Consider the following 19,476-nt stretch of genomic DNA (forward strand, 5'->3'; position numbering starts at 1 on the left):
CATAAAGTCTTAACATCTTGCCAATAAATCAGGAAAAGTATATGAAAAAGTCAAAATGTTTAAAAAAAACAAACCCACAATCTATCAAAATCAATACAAGAAACAGAAAATCTGAAAATGAATAAACTATGAAAGAAATTGACTCCTTAAACTGTAATACACAGGGTCAACTTGAAGCCCAGATGGCATCAATGATGAATTTCACTAATCATTTAAAGAAGAAATGAGAGCAATTTTATACAAACTCTTCCACAGAAGAGTATCTCAACTAGTTTCATAAGGGAAGCAAAACCTTGACACCAAACCTGACATGCACATTATAAAATGGAGTATTACTTAACAATCTTACTTATAAACATACACAGAAGTCCTGAAAAGTAACAGTAAAGCAAAGCCAGTGATCTATAAAAAGAATCATATATCACGATCTCAGTGCATTTATTCCATGAAAATTCAACATTGTTATCTACCACATTGACAGCATAAAAGAGAAAAACTACATGATCAAGCCAATAGATGTAGAAAAATCTTTCGGTAAATTTCACTTATTCATGTTAAAAAAAAATCCCAGCAAATGATGAAAAGGAGGACACTCTGCAATGTGATAAGGGGTATGTACAGAATACCTACAGCAAACATATTTAGTGGTACGACAGTAACAGCTTTTCTGCTAAGATCAGAATAAGTAAGAATACCCAGTACCATTATTTCTATTCAACATTATACTGGTGATCCTATGCAATTCAATAAAGCACATAAAAGGTTTAAGAATTATAAGTAGAGATATTTCAAAGCAATACCATTTAGCACATTAACAGCATAAAACTGCACTGAAACATCAAACCCTTTGTATTAAATCTAACGAAAGACGTACAAGTCCACTACACAGAAAAGCAGAAAAAAATACTGAGATAAAATAAAGAAGCTAACAAATGGAAGAATAATCTATGTTCATATATTAGAAGATTCAATATTATACAGATGTCACTTCTCTCCAAACCAATCTGTAAATTCCATGGAATGCCAATCAAAAACACAGTGGGCATTAGTGGGTTGGTGTGTGTGTAAATGGAAAGATGATATTTAATGTTTATATGGAAATGTAACAGGCCAAGAACAGACAAGGAATTCTTGAAGAATAACAGAAGCCCTCACATCACTGGACATTAAGACTTATTACAAAGATGCAGGAATTAAGAAGCTGTGACACCAGCACAAGAACCCAGAAAAAAAGACTCTTTAAAAGATTACTGACTAAGGCACAAAATAGTAAGTGCACTGTAGATTTTATAAGATGTAGAAGTAAAATATGTGACAATAATAACAAAGGATGAGAGAGGGGAAATGAAAATATACTCTTGTAAGGTTCTTAGGCTACATGTGAAATTGCATATTGTCTGAAAGTAAGCTGGTAAGTTGAAGGACACTGTAAATTTTAGCACAACCACTAAAATAATAAAATGAAGACGTACAGCTAACAAGTCAACAGTGGAGACAAAATGGAACCATTAATATGGGGCAAGTAGAAAAATACAGCAAGATGGTCGATTTAAGCCAAACCATATGGATAGTTATAATAAATAAAAATGGCCTAATCAATACTATACAACGGAGCTTTCTACCATGAGGACTTGAAAGGTAGCTAGCGTGACTGAGGAACTGAATTTTGATTTTCACTGAAATTCAGATAGCCACATGTGGCTACTGGCAACTGCACTGGACAGCACAGGTGTAAACACTCCAGTTAAAAGGCAGGACCCATGATGTTGTCTGTAAGAAACCCACTTAAATATATGGATATAAATTGGTTAAATGTAAATGGATGGGACATTATATGCAAACACCAACCAACAGAGCTGAGGAATCCGGATTCATACAAGACCAAGTAGAATTCAGAATTGGGACTGTTGCCAGGGGGAAAAGAGGGACATTTCACGATGGCGAAGGGGTCAAGTTATCAAGAAAAATAACAATGCAACATGAAGATACAGCCAATAATAAGAGCTTCAAAATACATCAACAAACACTGATTAAACTAAACACAGAAAGAGACAAATCTTCAATTAGGGTTGGATTTCAGACATCTTTTTCACTTCAAATGAAAAGGGTGAAAAATCAGTAAGGATACAGAGGACACGAACAGTGCTACTGGCCAAGCTGATTTCTTTAACATTTACAGAACATACCACACAACAATAACAGAACACATTCTTCTCTGGCACACGTGGAACATTCCTGAAGACCATATCCTGGGCCATGACACAAATGTTAAATGTAAAACGTTTGAAATAATAAGTGAATATGCTCTCTGACCACAATGGATTTAAATTAGAAATCAACACTAACTGAAAATTTCTGGAAAATCGCTGAATAAGTGGAAGTTAGAAAACATACTTCTAAACAACCAACAGGTCAAATAAGTCACAAGCGAAACAAATACTTTGAACTAAACAAATATGAAAACACACTATGTCAAAACCTGTGGGATTCACTCAAACCAGTACTCACAGGAAAATTTATAGTTCTAATTGCCCCCCCATACACACACACACACACACACACACACAGAAATTAAAGGCATTAAAAAATACCCCAATATTATAAGCTTCCACCTTAAAAAACTAAAAAAAGAAATGAAGCCAAAATAAGCAAAGGAAGGAAAAAAATGAAGATAAAAGCAAAAATTATGAAAAAGAAAATAGTGAAATATTAACGAAATAGAAAAACTGGTTCTTTGCGAAGACCGTTGGTAAACTTATAGCTGGACAGATCCAAATGACATTAAAAGGATAATAAAGGAATATTATGAACAACTTTATACCCATAAATTAGAAAACAGCTACAATGGACAAATTCCTTGAAAAACACAAACTATCAAAAGCTTATTCAGGAAGAAACGAATAGCCCATTTCTATTAAAGATACTGAATCTGTAGTTAAAATTTTTCTGATAAAGAAAACTCTTTGCTCATACGGCTTCATTTGTGAATTACACCAAAACTTTAAGGAAGAAATGCCAATTCTACCTGAATTCTTCCCCAAAAGTAGAAGAGAAAACACTTCCCAACTTATTTTATGAGGCTCTGATACCAAAACTAGAAAAAGATATTACAGAAAACTACAGATATCAATGTCCATCATGAACATGGAGGCAAAAATCCTTAGCAAAATTTTAGTAAATCAAATTCAGTAACGTATTAAAAAATGCACAATAAGCAAGTGAAATTTATCTGAGGAATACAACATTGGTTTAATTATTTTAGTACTGACTGTTGTAATTCACTATTTTAAGACTGAGAAAGAAAAAGTGTAAGAACAGCTTAAAAGATGAAAAAAAACCACTTGGCAAAATTCAACACAATTTCTTGATTTAAAAAAAACAACAAAAACTCATTGATTTAAAGAAAGACAAGAACATTCTCATCCTGGAGGGGGCACCTACAAAAAACACCAAGAGCCTAACCAGCCATCCATCTTAATGGAAAAGACAGGCTGCTTTCCCTCACAATATTGGGAATAAGGTACAGATGACTGGCCTTACCACTGCTCAAAGTGCTGGAGGTCCTAGCTCATATGATAAGAAAAAAAAGGCATACAGAGTAGAAAGAAGAAATAAAACTGTCTATTACAGATGACATGATTGTGCACCGAAGAAAATCCCAAAGAATCTATTCAAAAGGTGCCTGAACTAGCCAAATTTAGCAGAGTCATAAGACACAAGGTCAGTATGTAAAAGTCAACTTCATGTCTATATATAAGTAACAACTGAAATTTTTAAATTCCACTTAAAATCATCAAAACCCATAAAATACTTTGGGATAAATTTAATAAAACCTGTACAAAGACTGCACAGTGACAACTGAAAAACTGTGTTGACAGAAGTCAAACATCTCAAATAGTGGAGAAATACAGCATGTTTACGGGTAAGAAGAGGCAACACTGTTAAGATGTCAATTCTCCCCAAATTAATCAATAGCTTCAATATATTTCGAATCAAAATTTCAGCTGGTTCTTTCAGGAATTAGACATTGTGACTCTAAAATTTAAACAAATGCAAAGGACCTAGAGGAGTCGAACAGTTCTGAAAAACACGAACACAATAAGATGACTTACACTACCCGATATCAAGACTTGCTATGAATCTAAAGCAATCACAACCATATATTGTACTGGCACAAGGATAAACAAATAGATGAATGGAACAGAAATAAACCCACACATATATATCAATTTATTTCGGAAAAATGTACCAAGGTAATTTAATTAAATGAATGCCGAATTCAACATTAACCAATGTTGCCATAATGACTGGATTGATAGATGAAAAAAAAAGAGCCCGAACTCTTCTCTCACATGGTGAACAAAAGCTAGTAGAAACATCATAAAAACAAAATTTAAAACATAAAGCTATAAAAATTTTAGAAGAAATAAAAAAGAAAATTTTTGTGACCTCGGATGTATGGGACTCAAAAAACATGAACCACAAAAATAATCGGTAAATTGGATTTGATTGAAATTAAACATCTTTGCTCTTCAAAAGATACTCCAAAATAAAAAGGTGTAGACTGGGAGAAGTGATAAACAACCCAATTAAAAATGGGGAAAAGATTTGAACAGACACAAATAAGCACATGAAGAAGATCCACAACATTATTATTTATCAGGGAAACACAAATTAAACCTAGTGAGACACCACCAAGCACTCGGTAGAAAGGCTAAGATGCAAGGCTGACAATGCAAAGCATCAGCAAGGATGGAGAGCAACTAGAACTTTCATACATCACCGGAGGGAACGTAAAATGGCCCAACCAATTTGGAAACCAGTTTGACAGTTTCTTACAGAATTAAACATATACTTAGCAGATGACCTAGCAATTTCAGAAGGAAATATATGTTCATAGAAAGATGTGCACATAAATGTTTACAGCAGCTTTACTCATAATAGTAAAAAGTTGTAGACAACTCAAATGTTCATTAAATGGTGAATAAATAAAAAAATTGTGGTATACCAATGGAATACCACTCAGTAATTAAAAAGGAATGAACTACTAGTGTACACAATCATATAGATTAATCTCAAGAAATTATCTAGATACAGGAAAGTACGTAAGTGGTAGCTGCATTTATATGAAAACTCTAGAAAAGACAAACAGAATCTATAGTGACAGAAAGCTCACCAGCGGGCCTGGAGCCAGAGGTGGGGCAGGCATGAACACAGGACGGGGCAAAGGCGAACAGACTGAGTGAGGAAGTGTTCTGTATCTTGATCATGGTAGTGATCTCACAAATGTCTAAATTTGTCAGAATTCATCAAAATGTTCACTAAAATTGAGTGCATTTTATTGCATGTAAACTAAACTTCAGTTAAGTCAATTAAAAACACAGATCAATGGAATATAATAAAAAAAAATCCATAAAAAGGGCACTATAAATACAGATGCTCAATTTATGACAATCGTGGCTCAGTATAGAGCAAGTATAGAGCAGTGGGTTGCAGGCGGTCTTTTAAAAAAAAAAGGGCATGAGGGCTATTGATATCCCTGTGGGAATTTTAAAAAAGCCCAAACCCCTCCCCCACAATTTAATCTTTTTTTACGTCTCATCCAGAACTCAATTCCAGGTAAAATTTAAATCTAAATCTGAGAAGTGAAACCAAATCTCTACAAGATAACAGGACAGTATTTCCATGACCTTGGTAAATCAAAGTTTCTTAAACAGGATATAAAAAGCACTAACCATAAAGGGAAAGATTGATCAAATGGACTACATTAAACATAACAACAGTTCCTTAACAGATCCTTTCAGAGAGTGCAAAGATCAGTCACAGAGTGCAAGAAAGGACCTGCAATCCCCAGAAGCAATGAATGACTGGCGTCCAGAACACATACACAACACCTACATATCGCTAAGAATATGACTGGCAACCCAACAGAAAAGTGAACAGACACTTTTACAAGCTGATATCCAAATGACCAATAAACATATGGAAAAGTGTTCAACAGCTTCAGTCATACGGGAAACAAATTAAAACCACAATGAGATACCACCATCCACCCTCCAACACAGCTAAGATGAAAAGACTGGTAACACCAGGTGATGCAGAGGATATGAAGCAACTAGAACTCCCGTGCACGGCTGGCAGGGATATAAACTGGCACAATACTTCAGAAGACACCTACTAGAGTTAAGATGCATATTCCTTCTGACCCAGGAATTCCACTGCCAACATCCCCAAGAAATTTCATGCATATGGGCACAAAAGACACATACACAAATGTTCTTGGCAGAATCATCTGTAAGAGCCCCAAACTAGAAACAACCACAATGTTCAACAGCAGAAGAAATTTACCCAATGGGATGCCTACTATACAGAGATGAAAAAGTATAAACGAGTACGACATGAAACAACATGGATGACTCTCACAATGTTTGAACAAAAGCAGCAGACACAAAACAATATACACTAATTTGATTAGGTAAACGTAATACATAAAAGAAACCATAGTGTTCAAAGTTTACCAAAAAAATAACTGCTAAGAAACAGCAAATGCTTACACATGCCAAGTATCATCCTAGGTAATTTTTATGTGCTTTAACTTGATTTTCGTAACTCTAGAATAAGCTGCAACTTTATGCAAATTTAGTCACAAAGAGGTTAAACAATTTGCTTAGGGCCACGGGCAACTGAGCGCTGGACCTGGGAGGCAGAGGCAGCCAGCTGGGCTTAAGAGCCTGCACTCTAAACGCTACCTTAGCGATAGAGGCTGCGTGGAAAGCTGGAGGGAGAGCAGACGTGCAGAGGGAGGTGGGAGAACAGGATGAGTGAATTCCCATTTTCCAAAGAAAATAAGCAGCAGATAATGTCTAAAATTGGAGGGAGGGGGCGAAGAAGAGAAAGGGATCAAGAATTAGCAGTATATGCATGTTATGAAAAAATCTGGAAGAAGGATCAGAGAAAACAGTTAAACGCCATCACAACGGTAAGGTGAGCAGTGGACAGGGGACAATCATGGACTCAGGAAGAGAACTAGGGAAGACAGGGGTTTCGCTCCAAGATGTCCTGCAGTAGCGATGTCAGAGCCTCCCTAAGATCTCCAGGGCCTGGCCCTACTGCCTCACCAGCCTCCCGGCCACCCCTCCAACATGCCAGGTCCCCTAATCTATTATATTACCGAAATATAATCCATTCATCTTTCAGAACTTAAATGTCAGGGCTGCCAAGTGCCTTGTACCTTCACAGTTTCCCTGAGGAATCAGTCATTCCTCTGAGGCCTAGGCCAGGCCCCGGTTACACGCTCTCCACATTTCTCCTTTGCAGCACAGAAAATGGTCAAATACATCACTTCCTGTATGTTAGTTACAGAATGGCTCTCTCTTTCTTCCAGGTGAGACCCATGAGGGCAGGAACAGAGTTTATCTACATCAGGGATTGGCAAGCTTTTTCTGAAAAGGTCCAAATAGGAAATAGTTTTGGCTTTGCGGGCCACAAAGGGGTCTTGGTCACAACTCTTCAACTCCGCCACTGCAGCCTGCAGGCAGTGGAGATGGTATGTGAAGGAAAGGGTGTGACTGTTTCAATAACACTTTATCAAAACAGGAGGCGGGCCAAAGGGCCAGGTCTTGCTGAGCCCTGGACTAAATTACCAGCACCCAGTCTAGCATCTGGCAGACAGTCGGCACACAATGAGAAAACGAATAAAGAAAAAAGCTGCTGGCTTTAGCAATGAGATGGAAACAGGTGCCGAGGGACGGTGGTTTCAGTGGAATGGCGGGGGTGGGATGCAGACAGCAGTGGGTCCAGGAGAGTGGGTTAGTAGAGGAAGTGGTAACTTCTCTTTTGAGAGCTCCACAATGTGCCCTTAAGGCGGGCCTGGGGGACAGACCTGCCTTAGTGGAGCCGGGAGACTGGGAGCAGGTTTGCAAGTTCCGACAAGAAGGCAGGGCTGGGGGAGAAAGGGGAGACCTGACGAAGGGGGGTCTCCAGAGCTCAGCTGTGGGTGTGGGTGGTCAGGAAGGAGGAAGACAACTGATAAGGAAAGAGAAACCAGGCAGGGCGGAGGTGATGGGAAAGCCCGTGTTCCTCCTTCCTGTGAAATGTCAGCCTAGACTAGTTGGGAAGAGAGCGAGACTCACTCGAGCAGGTTAAGAACCCCAGCACCTGCCAGGCTGGGAGGGCTGGATGCCCAGGAAAGGGCCACAAGCCTCTCAGCATGACTGCCGGAGCCGGACCGCCTCCCCCTTCCCCTCATCTTCCCCTCTTCTTCTCCGAGCGAGCACTTCTAACCACGAGCGAGCACTTCTAACCACCGTGGCATGTGGGTTTTCAACACTGGCTCAGGGAGAGGCATGTCAGTCACTGAGTCACCAACACTACTTGCTGTCACTTCCTGTCCTGTCACCTCACGCAGGTAATAACAGGCAGGCCCTGAGGAGGATGAGTTCACACTTTAAACATGTAGACAGACCCAGTTCTTTCTTGAAGGCTACTGAAAGGCATTTAATTTCACAAAGTAAGTGACTGTTCCATCTTGATGCCTTCAAATGTGCATGTGGCTACTGTAAAATATTTCCCTATTAGGCAGAATCTTTCTTTAAATGGAAGAAACTATTTGGGGGTTTGCAATATAAATAGCATAGCAGCTATTTAGTTTTACAAATGTAACAAAGTATTAAAACCTATAAAACACAACTTCTCACAGACAAAGTGTTAATATTATGATATTTAAATACCCTGAAAAGTTTTCTCACAGAGTCAAAAACCTACAGTCTGTCACTTACCCTAAGAACCAGATACCCCCCCAAATCTTACATCTTGACATTAATTTCTTAATTCATTATTATTACCAGCGCAGGAATGTGGGAGAAGAGTTCAGACCCCAACCTACTTTTCAAGAAGAACTAAAACCATCTAAAACATCTGTCAGTTGACATTCTGGGGAAAAAAAAGTATTAAAACCTGTTTTCTTCCGTCTTATTTCAAGGTCTAACTAGGTATCTTCTAATAAGTAAAACTTTAATTCATACTTTCATTTTGAAGTTTTTCCTCCTCACAAATCAAGAGAGAATTTTCCTAAAACACTTCCAGTTCTCACTGTCTTGTTTCAAGTCCTTCCAGAGATGATGGGAACCACTGTCTTCAAATTCACTAGCATTTAACATGGCGACGCCTACCCCATACCACACTTTTTATTTGAAAGAACTTTCAATACACCTTTAGATATATATTCAATAAACTTAACCTCTTACCCTATTGTTGGGTTGATGTTCGGATCAAAACTGTCTTCCACGAATCGCCATACAATACTTGATTTACCTACACCTGTATCCTGAAAGAGAATGAGACAGGGAAATAAGAAAAAAAAATTACCTGCTTGCAGACACCAAAAACTACCTTGTGCCATTCCTTAAGAATTTTAGAAAAATCATCCTAGATAAGTAAACTTTAAAAGTTAAGGAACATGAAAGAGGTTTTCATAAAAATTCAGTGGAGGAGATTTCAACATGTATCGTAGGAGAGGGGTTTTGAGTTTTTAAGAGATCTTAGCACCTTTTGAAAGACCCAAACTTTCTGCTTAGTGTGAAAAGTGACACTCACTTGCTTTCTAACATGTTTAAGTAAACTATGAACTCTTGAATTACTTCTGAGTAACCCCTGATAAATCTCAGCCCCACCCTATCTGAGAAGGGGAAGGGCTAGTTATGGAAATCTTTTTCAGTATTTAAAGCAGCGACTCGGGCAAGAGTCAACTTCAGAAAGTATGCTTCCAAACAGCAAAGCTGCCTGGACAGGACAGGAAGCTGAAGCTTCATACTAGTCTTGGCGCTTCCTGATTTGAACGTCGCCCCCAGGAAAGTAACTCTGCTTTAAGTGTCAGGAGTATCCCACAAGTTCAAAAACACCACGCAGACAGGAAAGAAGACTAATGCTGCTTGTAAAACCTAAAGACCTGTTACTGTATTTACTTTGGAACACTTGGCCAACTCCTAACTAGTACCTGGATAGGAAACTATTTGAGAGTTGCTCTTAACCTAGATGCAATGGAGAGGCAGGTAGGGCTCTTCACCCTTTAGGGGACAGGCAGAGTCCTTGAATCCAGGGAGGGACAAGGGGGAGGGCCCCTGGGTCCCACCTGCCCGGAAAACCTTCGGGAGGGTGCGGTAAGGTGAGCAGGACGACCCGGGGTCTAGAGGGAGGGTCCCGGGGCAGGTACGCGGTGTCCCGAACCGACGCTGGGGGAAGGGGCGGAGGGGACGTGGGCACGCCTGGGTCCCCGGCCCGCCCGGCCTCCCGCGGCCCTCCCGGCCGGCGCGCGGCCACTCACCCCCAGCAGACACACTTTGAGCTCCCTCAGCGCCATGGCCCGGGAGCCAGGGGCGCGGGCCCGCCGCCGCCCTAAGTTGAGGAGGGAGAGGCCCGGCCCAGCACGAGCATCCCCCGGCGCTGCCGCCGCCGCCGCACGGCCTAGTCCCGGCTGCGGGGACCGTAGAGGCGGCGGCCGCCCGTTCGCCGGCTCTCGGCCCGGCCCGTCCGTCGCCAGACGCGAGGGGTCCGCCTCAGCAGCCGGGACGGTGCAGCGGATTCCCGGGCGCCACCGCTGCCGCCATCTTGGGACGACGATCGGGTCACCTGACCTCCCCGCCCACCTCGGCAGCCACCTTCGCCGCGAGGGCGGGGCCGGCCGGCGCCGCTAGGCTCGCGAGGAGGCAGGGCCTACGGGGCGGGACCGGCGGCGAGGGGCGGGACCCGGAGCCCCAGGCCCCGCCCCTATGCATCAGGCCCCGCCCCTCACGCGCCGGCCCCGCCTCCAGGCCCATCCCAAGATGGCGGGTGAGTGGGGCCGAGCTCCCGGGACGCCCCCCACCCCCCTAAGCCGGGACCACCCCGAGAGCCCCGGTCTCCCCCCCCCCCCGCCACGCCTCTGAGCCCGTCTGCCGCAGCCCCCTCGTAACTTCTTGTGTGTCTCTTGGTTTTCAGAGATCCCCCTGTACTTTGTGGACTTGCAGGATGACTTAGAAGATTGTAAGTAACAGTTGGGGCGTCCCCTCCCCTCCCTGGGAGCCGCTTACAGAATTCGGGTGCACGGTACGCGGGGGTAGGAGCTACAGGTTGGGCTTTCCCTGTTGGGACCAGAATAGTGGGACCCCCCCAAATGCCTTGATCACTTGTGGCGGCCCCTCCTTATTGGGAGGGGCGGCCGAGGATGGGGAGCTGTCCCCACCGCAGGGAGGATTTTTGTTGTTGGGATACTTATGACTTCCTGTCACTTTCTTTATCGTCGTCGTCGTCCTCCTCCTCCTCCTGTGGAGGCCCAGGAGGAGGAGGAGGACCAGTCTCAAGTCCTAGTGATTCTGGGCAAGTGGAGGCGTGGCCACCTTGAGGTGGGGGGTTTTCCACCTAGGGTCTCCACTTTTTCCCTGGGACTTTTCAGAGTGCTGAAGAGTTTGAAAGATCCTACTCTCTCTGCGTGTGGCCGACCACAGAGCTGCACAGACTTCTCAAGTGTCCTGGCCACAAGCCCAGCTCCGTCTCATCCCAAGGAGCCCACTGGCACCTGCATTTCCCGGGTGGGGCTCCTTCCCCTGACCCTTCCTGCCCTCTCCTTTAGAATCACTTTAAAGACTGATGGCTAAGGGAGAGGTTCCTGGAAATGCAAGTTCGCATTCGTGGTGAATGAAGTATTTCCTTTCCATCCAACAAACATTTCTTGAGCACCTGCTTATTACGGAGCACCTGCTTATTGTGGGCGGGGCCACGTGTGGAGCCCTGGACCTACAAAGATGAATCGGAAACGAGGACCCGCTCTCAGGGAGCTCATGGTTCAGGGAGAAAGCAGACTTGTAAACAGAAAATCACCAAACCCCAGGATGCCTGCTGGTGAAGGAGGCCTGTACAAACCATCAAAATAACTACCCTTAATCAGGGGCTTACTGTTACCCTTACCCATCACAAGTTTCCTACTGATGGGAGCTGGTGTTTGCTGAAAATGCCAGAGGTTCAGGCACAGTTTAAACCCGTTACACACATTATCTCTAGGAGGAGACAATTTTATTAAAGGAGAATGACACTTGAAGGGGTCAGTGGTTAAGAGCCTGGGTTCTGGAGTCAGATGGCCAGAGGGTGAAGTCCTGAGCAACTCTTTACCGGCTGTGTGATCCTGGCCAAGTCACTGAGCCTCAGTGGCCTGATCTGTAAAATGCACATATAGCGGTCCACCTCAAAAGGCCTTGGCGAAGTTTAAATAATAAAAGATTTAGTGTGAAGCCTTGGACATAAGAAACATTTGGTAAAGATTAGCTGCCATTATTGTTATTAATGTGATCATTATTCATAACATTCTTTTAACACTGTGGAGCAAGGTACAGTGTAGGCTTGGGGTTTACAGAACTGACTGTTTTAGCCAATGGTGTCTTTGACTGGAAGGAATGTAGCATTTCTCTTGATAAACAGCAGTGAGCTGCTGTTATGGCACCTCTCATTCATTGATTCGATATTGGCCTGGCTGGAAAAGCTGACTTCTGGCTACTTCAGTTACCTAACAAACCACCCCCAACCTTAGTGGCTTAAATCAACAGCATTTTGTTATTTCTAACAATTCTGTGCATTGACTGTGTGATACAGAAGCTTCGTGTGTTGTCATTGAACTCTGGGGAGGTGAGAAGGTCCAAAATAGCTTTACTCATGTGGCTGTTGGCCAAGAAGTCTGCTGGGTTGGGGCCTCAGTCCTCCTCCTCGTCCTCACCCACTTGGCTATGTCGGGCTTGTCCATGCATGGCGGCTGCAGGCCATTGGACTGCTCTCCTGGTGGCTAGCTTCCTTTTGTCTTTTTTGCATTCCTGTTCGAAAAAGGAAAGGAAATTATGTAGGAAAAAATATTTCTGATTTTACTTTGGTCCTATTTGTACAAATGTTTGAGACTTGTAATAAAGAATGCCTTAAATACTCTTTAGCAGACGGCTGTCCCTATAAGGAGGGAAACCAGCATTTTGGCCCTGAACATCCCCATGCCGTGCATGGGGCAACTCTGGGAGTCTCCTGAGGCTTCCTTTGTGAGCACGGATGGGGGCTTCCAGACGCTGTACCTGTGGCTTTTAAATATAATTGTTCTAATTAATAACTGTAATAGGAGGCCCCCCCAATTATTTATGCTGCCCTGGGTCCCACTTGTGCATTTATCCAAATATGTATTTGGGAGGCATCGTCATGCCATGATTGACAGCAAGAACCACGAGGTCCTATGACCCACTTCCTGCCTTTAGCTGTGTCAGCGTGAGCAGATCACTTGCTCTCTCTTTTCACCTTCTTTATCTGGAAAATGACATAAGGATTGTGATACTTCATAGGACTAATACGAGGATTAGATGAAACAGTACCCATGAAACATCTTAGCCCAGTGCCTGGCATAATGAGTGTTACATTCAGTGATTTTATTATTACTGTTTTAACCATCATCATTATTGCTAGGCGTTCGTACAAGGTTTTCTGATTCTGTGTTGAGGGTTGCTTCTCTGTAAAGGGAGGTGGGATTATTCCTATTTCACAAATGATAAAACTGAGATTCAGAGAGGTGAAGAAAATTATCTAGCGTGGTACAGGTCGGAAACGGCAGAACTAGCAATCAAACGCCGTTGCTTCTGACTTCTGTTCTTTTTATTCTGCCGCACAGGTCGACCTCACAGGTATTCCTAACCTGATGGTGGAGGCGTCAAGGTGATTCGGTTGGTTCTGAGTCTATTGTACTTCTGGGGCATTTTTGTCTAGATAATGGAGTAACCACTCCATTTAAACTTTACGTCGCTTTGGGCAGGGACACAGGTCATCCTTCTATAACCCAGAGACCTGCATGATCTAGGTGTTCCGTTAATATCATTACTGGTGACAATAGTGGATTATGAGGCTTGTCTGATTTACTTTGTGATTCTTGATCAAATTTAGCTAACTTCAAAAAGAAGCCACGATGAACGGATGCCTTGATTTATAAAATCAGTCAGAGACTTGGGGCCATCACAGCACAGAGAAGATTTAATTTTCGAGAATTAGCTCACTGAAGCAATTGAAATTCCTTCTCTTGAGAGTAGAAAGTGTGTGGGATGGCCCCGCGCGGGGTCCCGGTGCTGGACTGCACGTGCAGTTGGATGCGTCTGTGCTGCAGGGGTTGGAAGGCCTCTAAATGTCTGGGTCGCTTAAAGCACGTGGAGGCTGAAGAGGCTGAACTCCTCGTAAGGTTTGCTTGACCAATTAGAATTTAAGTGTGTGCCAGTGATGGGTGAAAAAAAAATGAGGGCAATCTTTTGCAGATATTAAGAGACCTAAGAGACCTATCAACAGAATACAATATGTGGTCATATTTGGATCCTTAGTTGAACAAATCAGCTATAAAAAGACATTACTGAGGCAGTTGGGGAAAATTAAACTTGAACTCGGTATTAGATTATATTAAGAATTATTACTAATTTCTTCAGATGTGACAGTGGGTGTCACAGTTTTGTTCAAAGGAGAAGGGCCTTATCTAACAGAAACAAAAAGCATTTATGGGTGAGATGATCTGATGTGCGAGGTCTGCTTTCAAATACTGCAGCAAACAGTAAACAAAAAGTCGGGAAGAAGGGCGAGGGGGAAACATGGCAGAGTATTGATCCTTGTTCAAGCTGGTTGCTAGGCGTGTGGGGGTTTATTGTACCATCCTATTTTTGTGTATGTTTGAAAATTTCCCTAATCAAAAGTTTTTAAAAATTAGACGAATGTTTCGTATTTCGTATATGGTACCATCTACATGAAGAGTTGGTGAGCTGGATTTCAGTTCTGAAGTTGGCTGCAGTGCTGTTGTGAGATGCATTTAGCTTCAAAAAACAGACTCAGAGAATCTATTAGATTTGGGGGGGACTGTGTATTTCTTTTCAAATGTTTCATTCTTAAGAGGTGTCTATGAAAGAAGTTGGAAGAAGGTGCACTTCTGTTGCTGAAAAGAGCTAGGTGCCAACAAATGATGTCTGGACCTTGGTTGAAAATTGGATTAGCTAAGTCAGAGGCATATAGAGAGACTCCTCAAATCTTAATGCTCGAAGAAATGGTGTCCAAGCTTGAATAAAAGACATTCTCCAGAGCAAAATGCATTTCATCTCACTTGCCCACTTTATTCCCAGTTTGTGAAAATGTTGTGCTTGAGGACCACAGCTGAGTTGTCTGCCCCCGAAAACAGAGAAACTATATTAATTGGAGCCCAAAGCCAAACCAGTGAACTTTTCCTCTGAACTATAATATTAACTTGAAGCGAAGATTGTCAGTTTCTTAAAAAAAACATAACTGAAAACCTCCCTGTTGAGTGGTTTGACCAGGAGTAGGAACTTGAGTGTGCTGACACTTGGGAGATGGAGCAAAATCCGGGCATCAGACTCATCTCTAAATCAGAGATGGGCAAACTTTCTGTAAAGGAACGGGTAGTAAATTTATGGGCCCAAAGACGACCACTCAAGCCTGCCCTTGTAGCCTGGTAGCCCACACAGACAGATGTAAACAAGGGAGCATCACTGTTTTCTAATAAAACTTTATTTACAAACACAGGCAGTGAGCTGGATCTGGCCCTTGCGCCATAGTTTGCCAACCCCTGCTCTAAATCAAAGTTGATTTCATGCTCTCAGAGCCCAGAAGTCGGCCGATGAGCTGAGCCACCCTGAGAGGCTGTCTTTCCCACTAGGCTCAACTTGAAGAGCTGAGCTTTTTCCAGGACAAGCTCTGCTTTGTTGAGTGACCCCTGAGAAGCAGCTCGAACTTCATGTCTCATTTTTCCCGTTGGTGTGTTGGGAATTAAAAACACATACCTGTCTCCTCCCAACAGGATGAGGGTGGCAAGGATCAAAAGAGTCAGAGTGATAGAAGCAGAATCAACTGTGCTTCCCTCTGACATCGTAACGCATTTTACTTTTGTTGTTTTGTATTTTCCATTTCCTGTGAGACAAACAGATGAGCCTCAGAGATTCCCTGAAATTGTCTCTGCTTAAAAAGAGAGTTTTGTATGGCTTTCTACATCACAGGTTAGGATCTTTTAAACAGAAATTTTGCAACAAAACCTAGCTGATGAAAGAGAAAGTGGTTAAAATTTTTTTTAATTTTATTTTTTTCCTATCTTTTGTGGGGGAGGCGGGTAATAGGCTATTTATTTATTTTAATGGAGACACTGGGGATTGATCCCAGGACCTCATGCATGCTAAGCACACCCTCTGCCATTCAGCTATACCCACGGCCCAAGAAAGTGGTGCTGAGTTTCAAAACATCACTTAGCCTTAACTCTGATGGGGAGAAAATAAGAGATGAGGGCAGGTGGTTGCTTTCCCCATTTGGGAAATTATTCATCCATGTAACAGGTGTTTCCCCAGCTCCTCCAAGGCACCAGCCTGGGGGGAGACGCTGGGGACAGAGGGATGAATAAGCCTTGGGCTCTGCCCTGGAGCTGCTGCCACCTTGAGGTGGCACAGGCTCGGGCAGAAGAGCGAGCAGAGTTGGGCGTGAAGAAGATGGAATGACTGCATCTGCCGGGACCAGGAGGGGAGGGGCCGGCTGAGGTGGGTCTGGCCAAGGAGGGCGATGGGCATTCCAGGCAGAGGGACCTGCGTGTGCAATGGGAGAGCTATAGTGAAAGGTCAGAGACTTGGGAACTTGGGAACAGAGTCATGGGGTGGAAGTGTGGGCTGAGACGGGGAACGTAGGGTTGGGGTCTGTCAGTGAAGAATCTGCCTCACCAGCTGTGGGGTTTAGACTTAACCCAAGAGGAAGTAGGGCATCTCTAGGTGTCTTACTGGGACTTACGTCTTAGGAAGGCAATCTAGGCAGTGGTACAAATCTACCATTTATTTAAGGCTGATAATGTGCTAAGCTTTGTTGTGAGTGCTTCTAGTATTTTGACTTAACTATGAAACCCTATGAGGCAGGTGTTTTCAAATCCCTTTTATTGCCAAACAAGGCTCACAAGGGGCACAGAAAGGCTAAGCGACTTGTCGAGAACAACATAGCTAGTGAGTGGCAGAGACGGAATTCAAACCAGGACGTCTGACTGCCACGTTTAGGCTCTTAGCCACTGCACCTTGGAGGACTTGCCTGCCACCTGTCCATCCGTGTGGCTAGTGTTTGTTAAGGACCTATTAAGTCCCAGGCACGACGCTAGTCCTGGTGAACACAGCAGTGAGTAGAGCAGACCTGATTTCTGCTCTGCTGGAGCTTCCAGTCCAGCATCAGAGATAGCCAGTCACATCAGCACATGTGAGCGAGGTACCTTCAGGTGTGGCAGGCGCAGTGCAGGGCACCTGTAACAGGTGTGATGAGTAGTGCCAGGACAGGGCTGCTGGGTGGGTGGAAGTGCTGCTTCACCTCGGGTGGCTGGAGGATGCTTCTCTGGAGCTCTGAGAAGTGTGCTAGAGTTAAGATTTGAATAATGTAATGGAGCTGTTCCCATGAAGAGCCAAAGAAAGCATCCCAGGTACAGTGAATGGCAGGGGTGAAGGTTCGGAGGCAGGATGAGCTGGTCATTGTCAAGGACTTGTGGGTCTGCAGTGTGGTGAGTGATGGACACGGTGGGGAGAGAAGCAGGTGGGGCCACATCACGTGTGGCCGTAAGTCCATCGCCAGATGGAGAGCTTGCCTTCCATTCAGTCATGGGGAGCCACTGGAGAGTTTCAGCCAGGGGAGTGACGAGAGCAGAGTTGCATTTTAAAGAAAGGACAGTCTGCGGAGGAACAAGCCAGAGCTGGGAAAACCAGTGTGTCCCAGGGATCCAGGCAAGGGCGGTGGGGTCTCAGGGAAGGCAGTGGGTGTGAGCGCAGGGAACGATGTTGATAGGTATTTCTGACGGTCAGGGGAGAGTCAACTCAGAGACAGCTCCTGTGGGCAGTGTCCCTGGTCCCCTCCCCGCGGGCTGGGCTGGGCACCCCACCTGTGTGTTCCAGACCCCTGAGTCTCCCTGTGTCAGCATTTAACACCAGCCTGGCCCGATGTCTGTTCTTGTCCTCCAGACTGGGTCTTACTTGTCTTTGGATCACTGTGGCCTAGCGTCGCGAATGGCACCTAACAGATGTGCAGAAATGTGTATTGAGTGAATGAACCCGTGTTACCTGAGGAATGTGCTTTGGGAGGTGGGGTGGAGTGGGCGGAGTTCATACTTTCCATGTGAGACAGTTACTTTTGGGACACTTACAGTAGAGCCTGGGGCACGACCTAGGAGGCTAAAAAGCCCCTTCTGTAGGGCTCTGGAGCAGAGTTAAGACCAGAGATTAGATCTGAGCATTGTGAGTGGTGGATCGGATCTGGAGGCAGAGGCATAGATGAGAGTGGCAGGAGGAAAGAAAGGGAAGGGGGGAGAGGCCTGGAGGATAAACATCCCAGAGGGAAGAAGCCAGGAGACCCTGGAAGCCAAGGTTTTGTTCGGATTGATTGTTCACGCCACCCAGTGCAGAAGGGTCAGGTAAGAAGAGGACAAAAGACAGGCTTTGGTGTTAGGAGGTCTTCAGTGACCTCGGCGAGAGCTTCACCAGTGCAGCCAAGGAGCAGAAGCCAGACCAGAATGAGTTGCGAAGGCACTGGGAGTTGAGGCAATGTTGCCTGTAGTCCAGTAGCTCAGTGGTCATGCATTGAGCGCCCATGGGATTCCAGTCCCTGACTTGCCATTGGGCATCTTGGGGAATGGTGGTTGTGCTTGGGAGCTCACAGTCTAGCAGGGAAAGCAGACCCTTTCAAGAAGAAGCAGCTGGAGGGGTTCAAGGGGTTGAGGTCAGTTGATTTTCTTCTTGAACAGAAGATCCCAGAACATATACGCATTACTTATATCTACTCTGTAAACCTTAAAGGAAAGGGGGAGAGGATCTGAATGGTCCAACAGTTCCACTCCTGGTTATTTGCACAACCAAATGTGAACACATGTTTTCAAAAAGACATGGTTGTGGTGGCACTGTTCTTAACAGTTGAAAGCTAGAACCCATCCAAATGTCCATGAGGAGTACAGTGGATTATAAATTGTGGTTATGTTCACACAATGGAAAATTATGCAGCTGGAAAAATGAATGATCTACAACTCTACTCAACAGTGTGGATGAACGTCACAGACACAGTCGTGAGTGAAAGGAGCCAGACGCAATGGAGGACAGGCACTTGATTCTGTTTATGCAAAGGACAGAAACAAGCCAAGCTGATCTGGGCTGTTAGAAGGCAGGGAGAGTCGTCCCCCGTGGGTAAGGTAGTAAGCGGGAGGGAGCGTGGGGGGCTTTTGGAGATGCAGGTAAAATCGTCTTTCGTGAGCAGAGTGCTGGTTTCACAGGCATGTTCAGTTTAAAATTTCACAGAGTGGAACACTTAATATTTGTACACTTTGCTGTGTGAATAGCATACTTCAATTGTTTAAAAAAAAGCATTGCTTTTTAAGATCAGGACCCAGGGGAGAGCATAACCACGGACTGGGGAGGACTTGGTGCACAGGGGAAGAGGGCGGAGAGCAGA

The 19,476-nt window shown here is 44.0% G+C and overlaps 1 protein-coding gene and 1 pseudogene across 2 annotated transcripts in view; one reads left to right on the forward strand and one right to left on the reverse strand.

The window, feature by feature from the left end:
* The window catches only part of RAB22A (RAB22A, member RAS oncogene family), a 50,031-nt gene extending 39,383 nt beyond the window's left edge, over positions 1-10,648 (reverse strand). The window contains exons 1-2 of one of the 2 annotated variants that reach the window (XM_031433567.2): positions 10,322-10,648; positions 9,246-9,325 (exon numbers count right to left, since the gene is read on the reverse strand). In XM_031433567.2, coding sequence (XP_031289427.1) covers positions 9,246-9,325; positions 10,322-10,357 — 116 coding nt within the window. In that variant the 5' untranslated portion in view covers positions 10,358-10,648. The remainder of the gene's footprint in view (positions 1-9,245; positions 9,326-10,321) is intronic. The other variant, XM_031433566.2, reaches the window with a different exon arrangement.
* Positions 10,649-10,794: 146 nt separating this feature from the next.
* LOC105098864 (putative serine/threonine-protein phosphatase 4 regulatory subunit 1-like) overlaps positions 10,795-19,476 on the forward strand; it is a 64,073-nt pseudogene continuing 55,391 nt past the window's right edge.

This window comes from Camelus dromedarius, chromosome 18 (genome assembly GCF_036321535.1).
Source record: "Camelus dromedarius isolate mCamDro1 chromosome 18, mCamDro1.pat, whole genome shotgun sequence".
NCBI lineage: Eukaryota > Metazoa > Chordata > Mammalia > Artiodactyla > Camelidae > Camelus > Camelus dromedarius.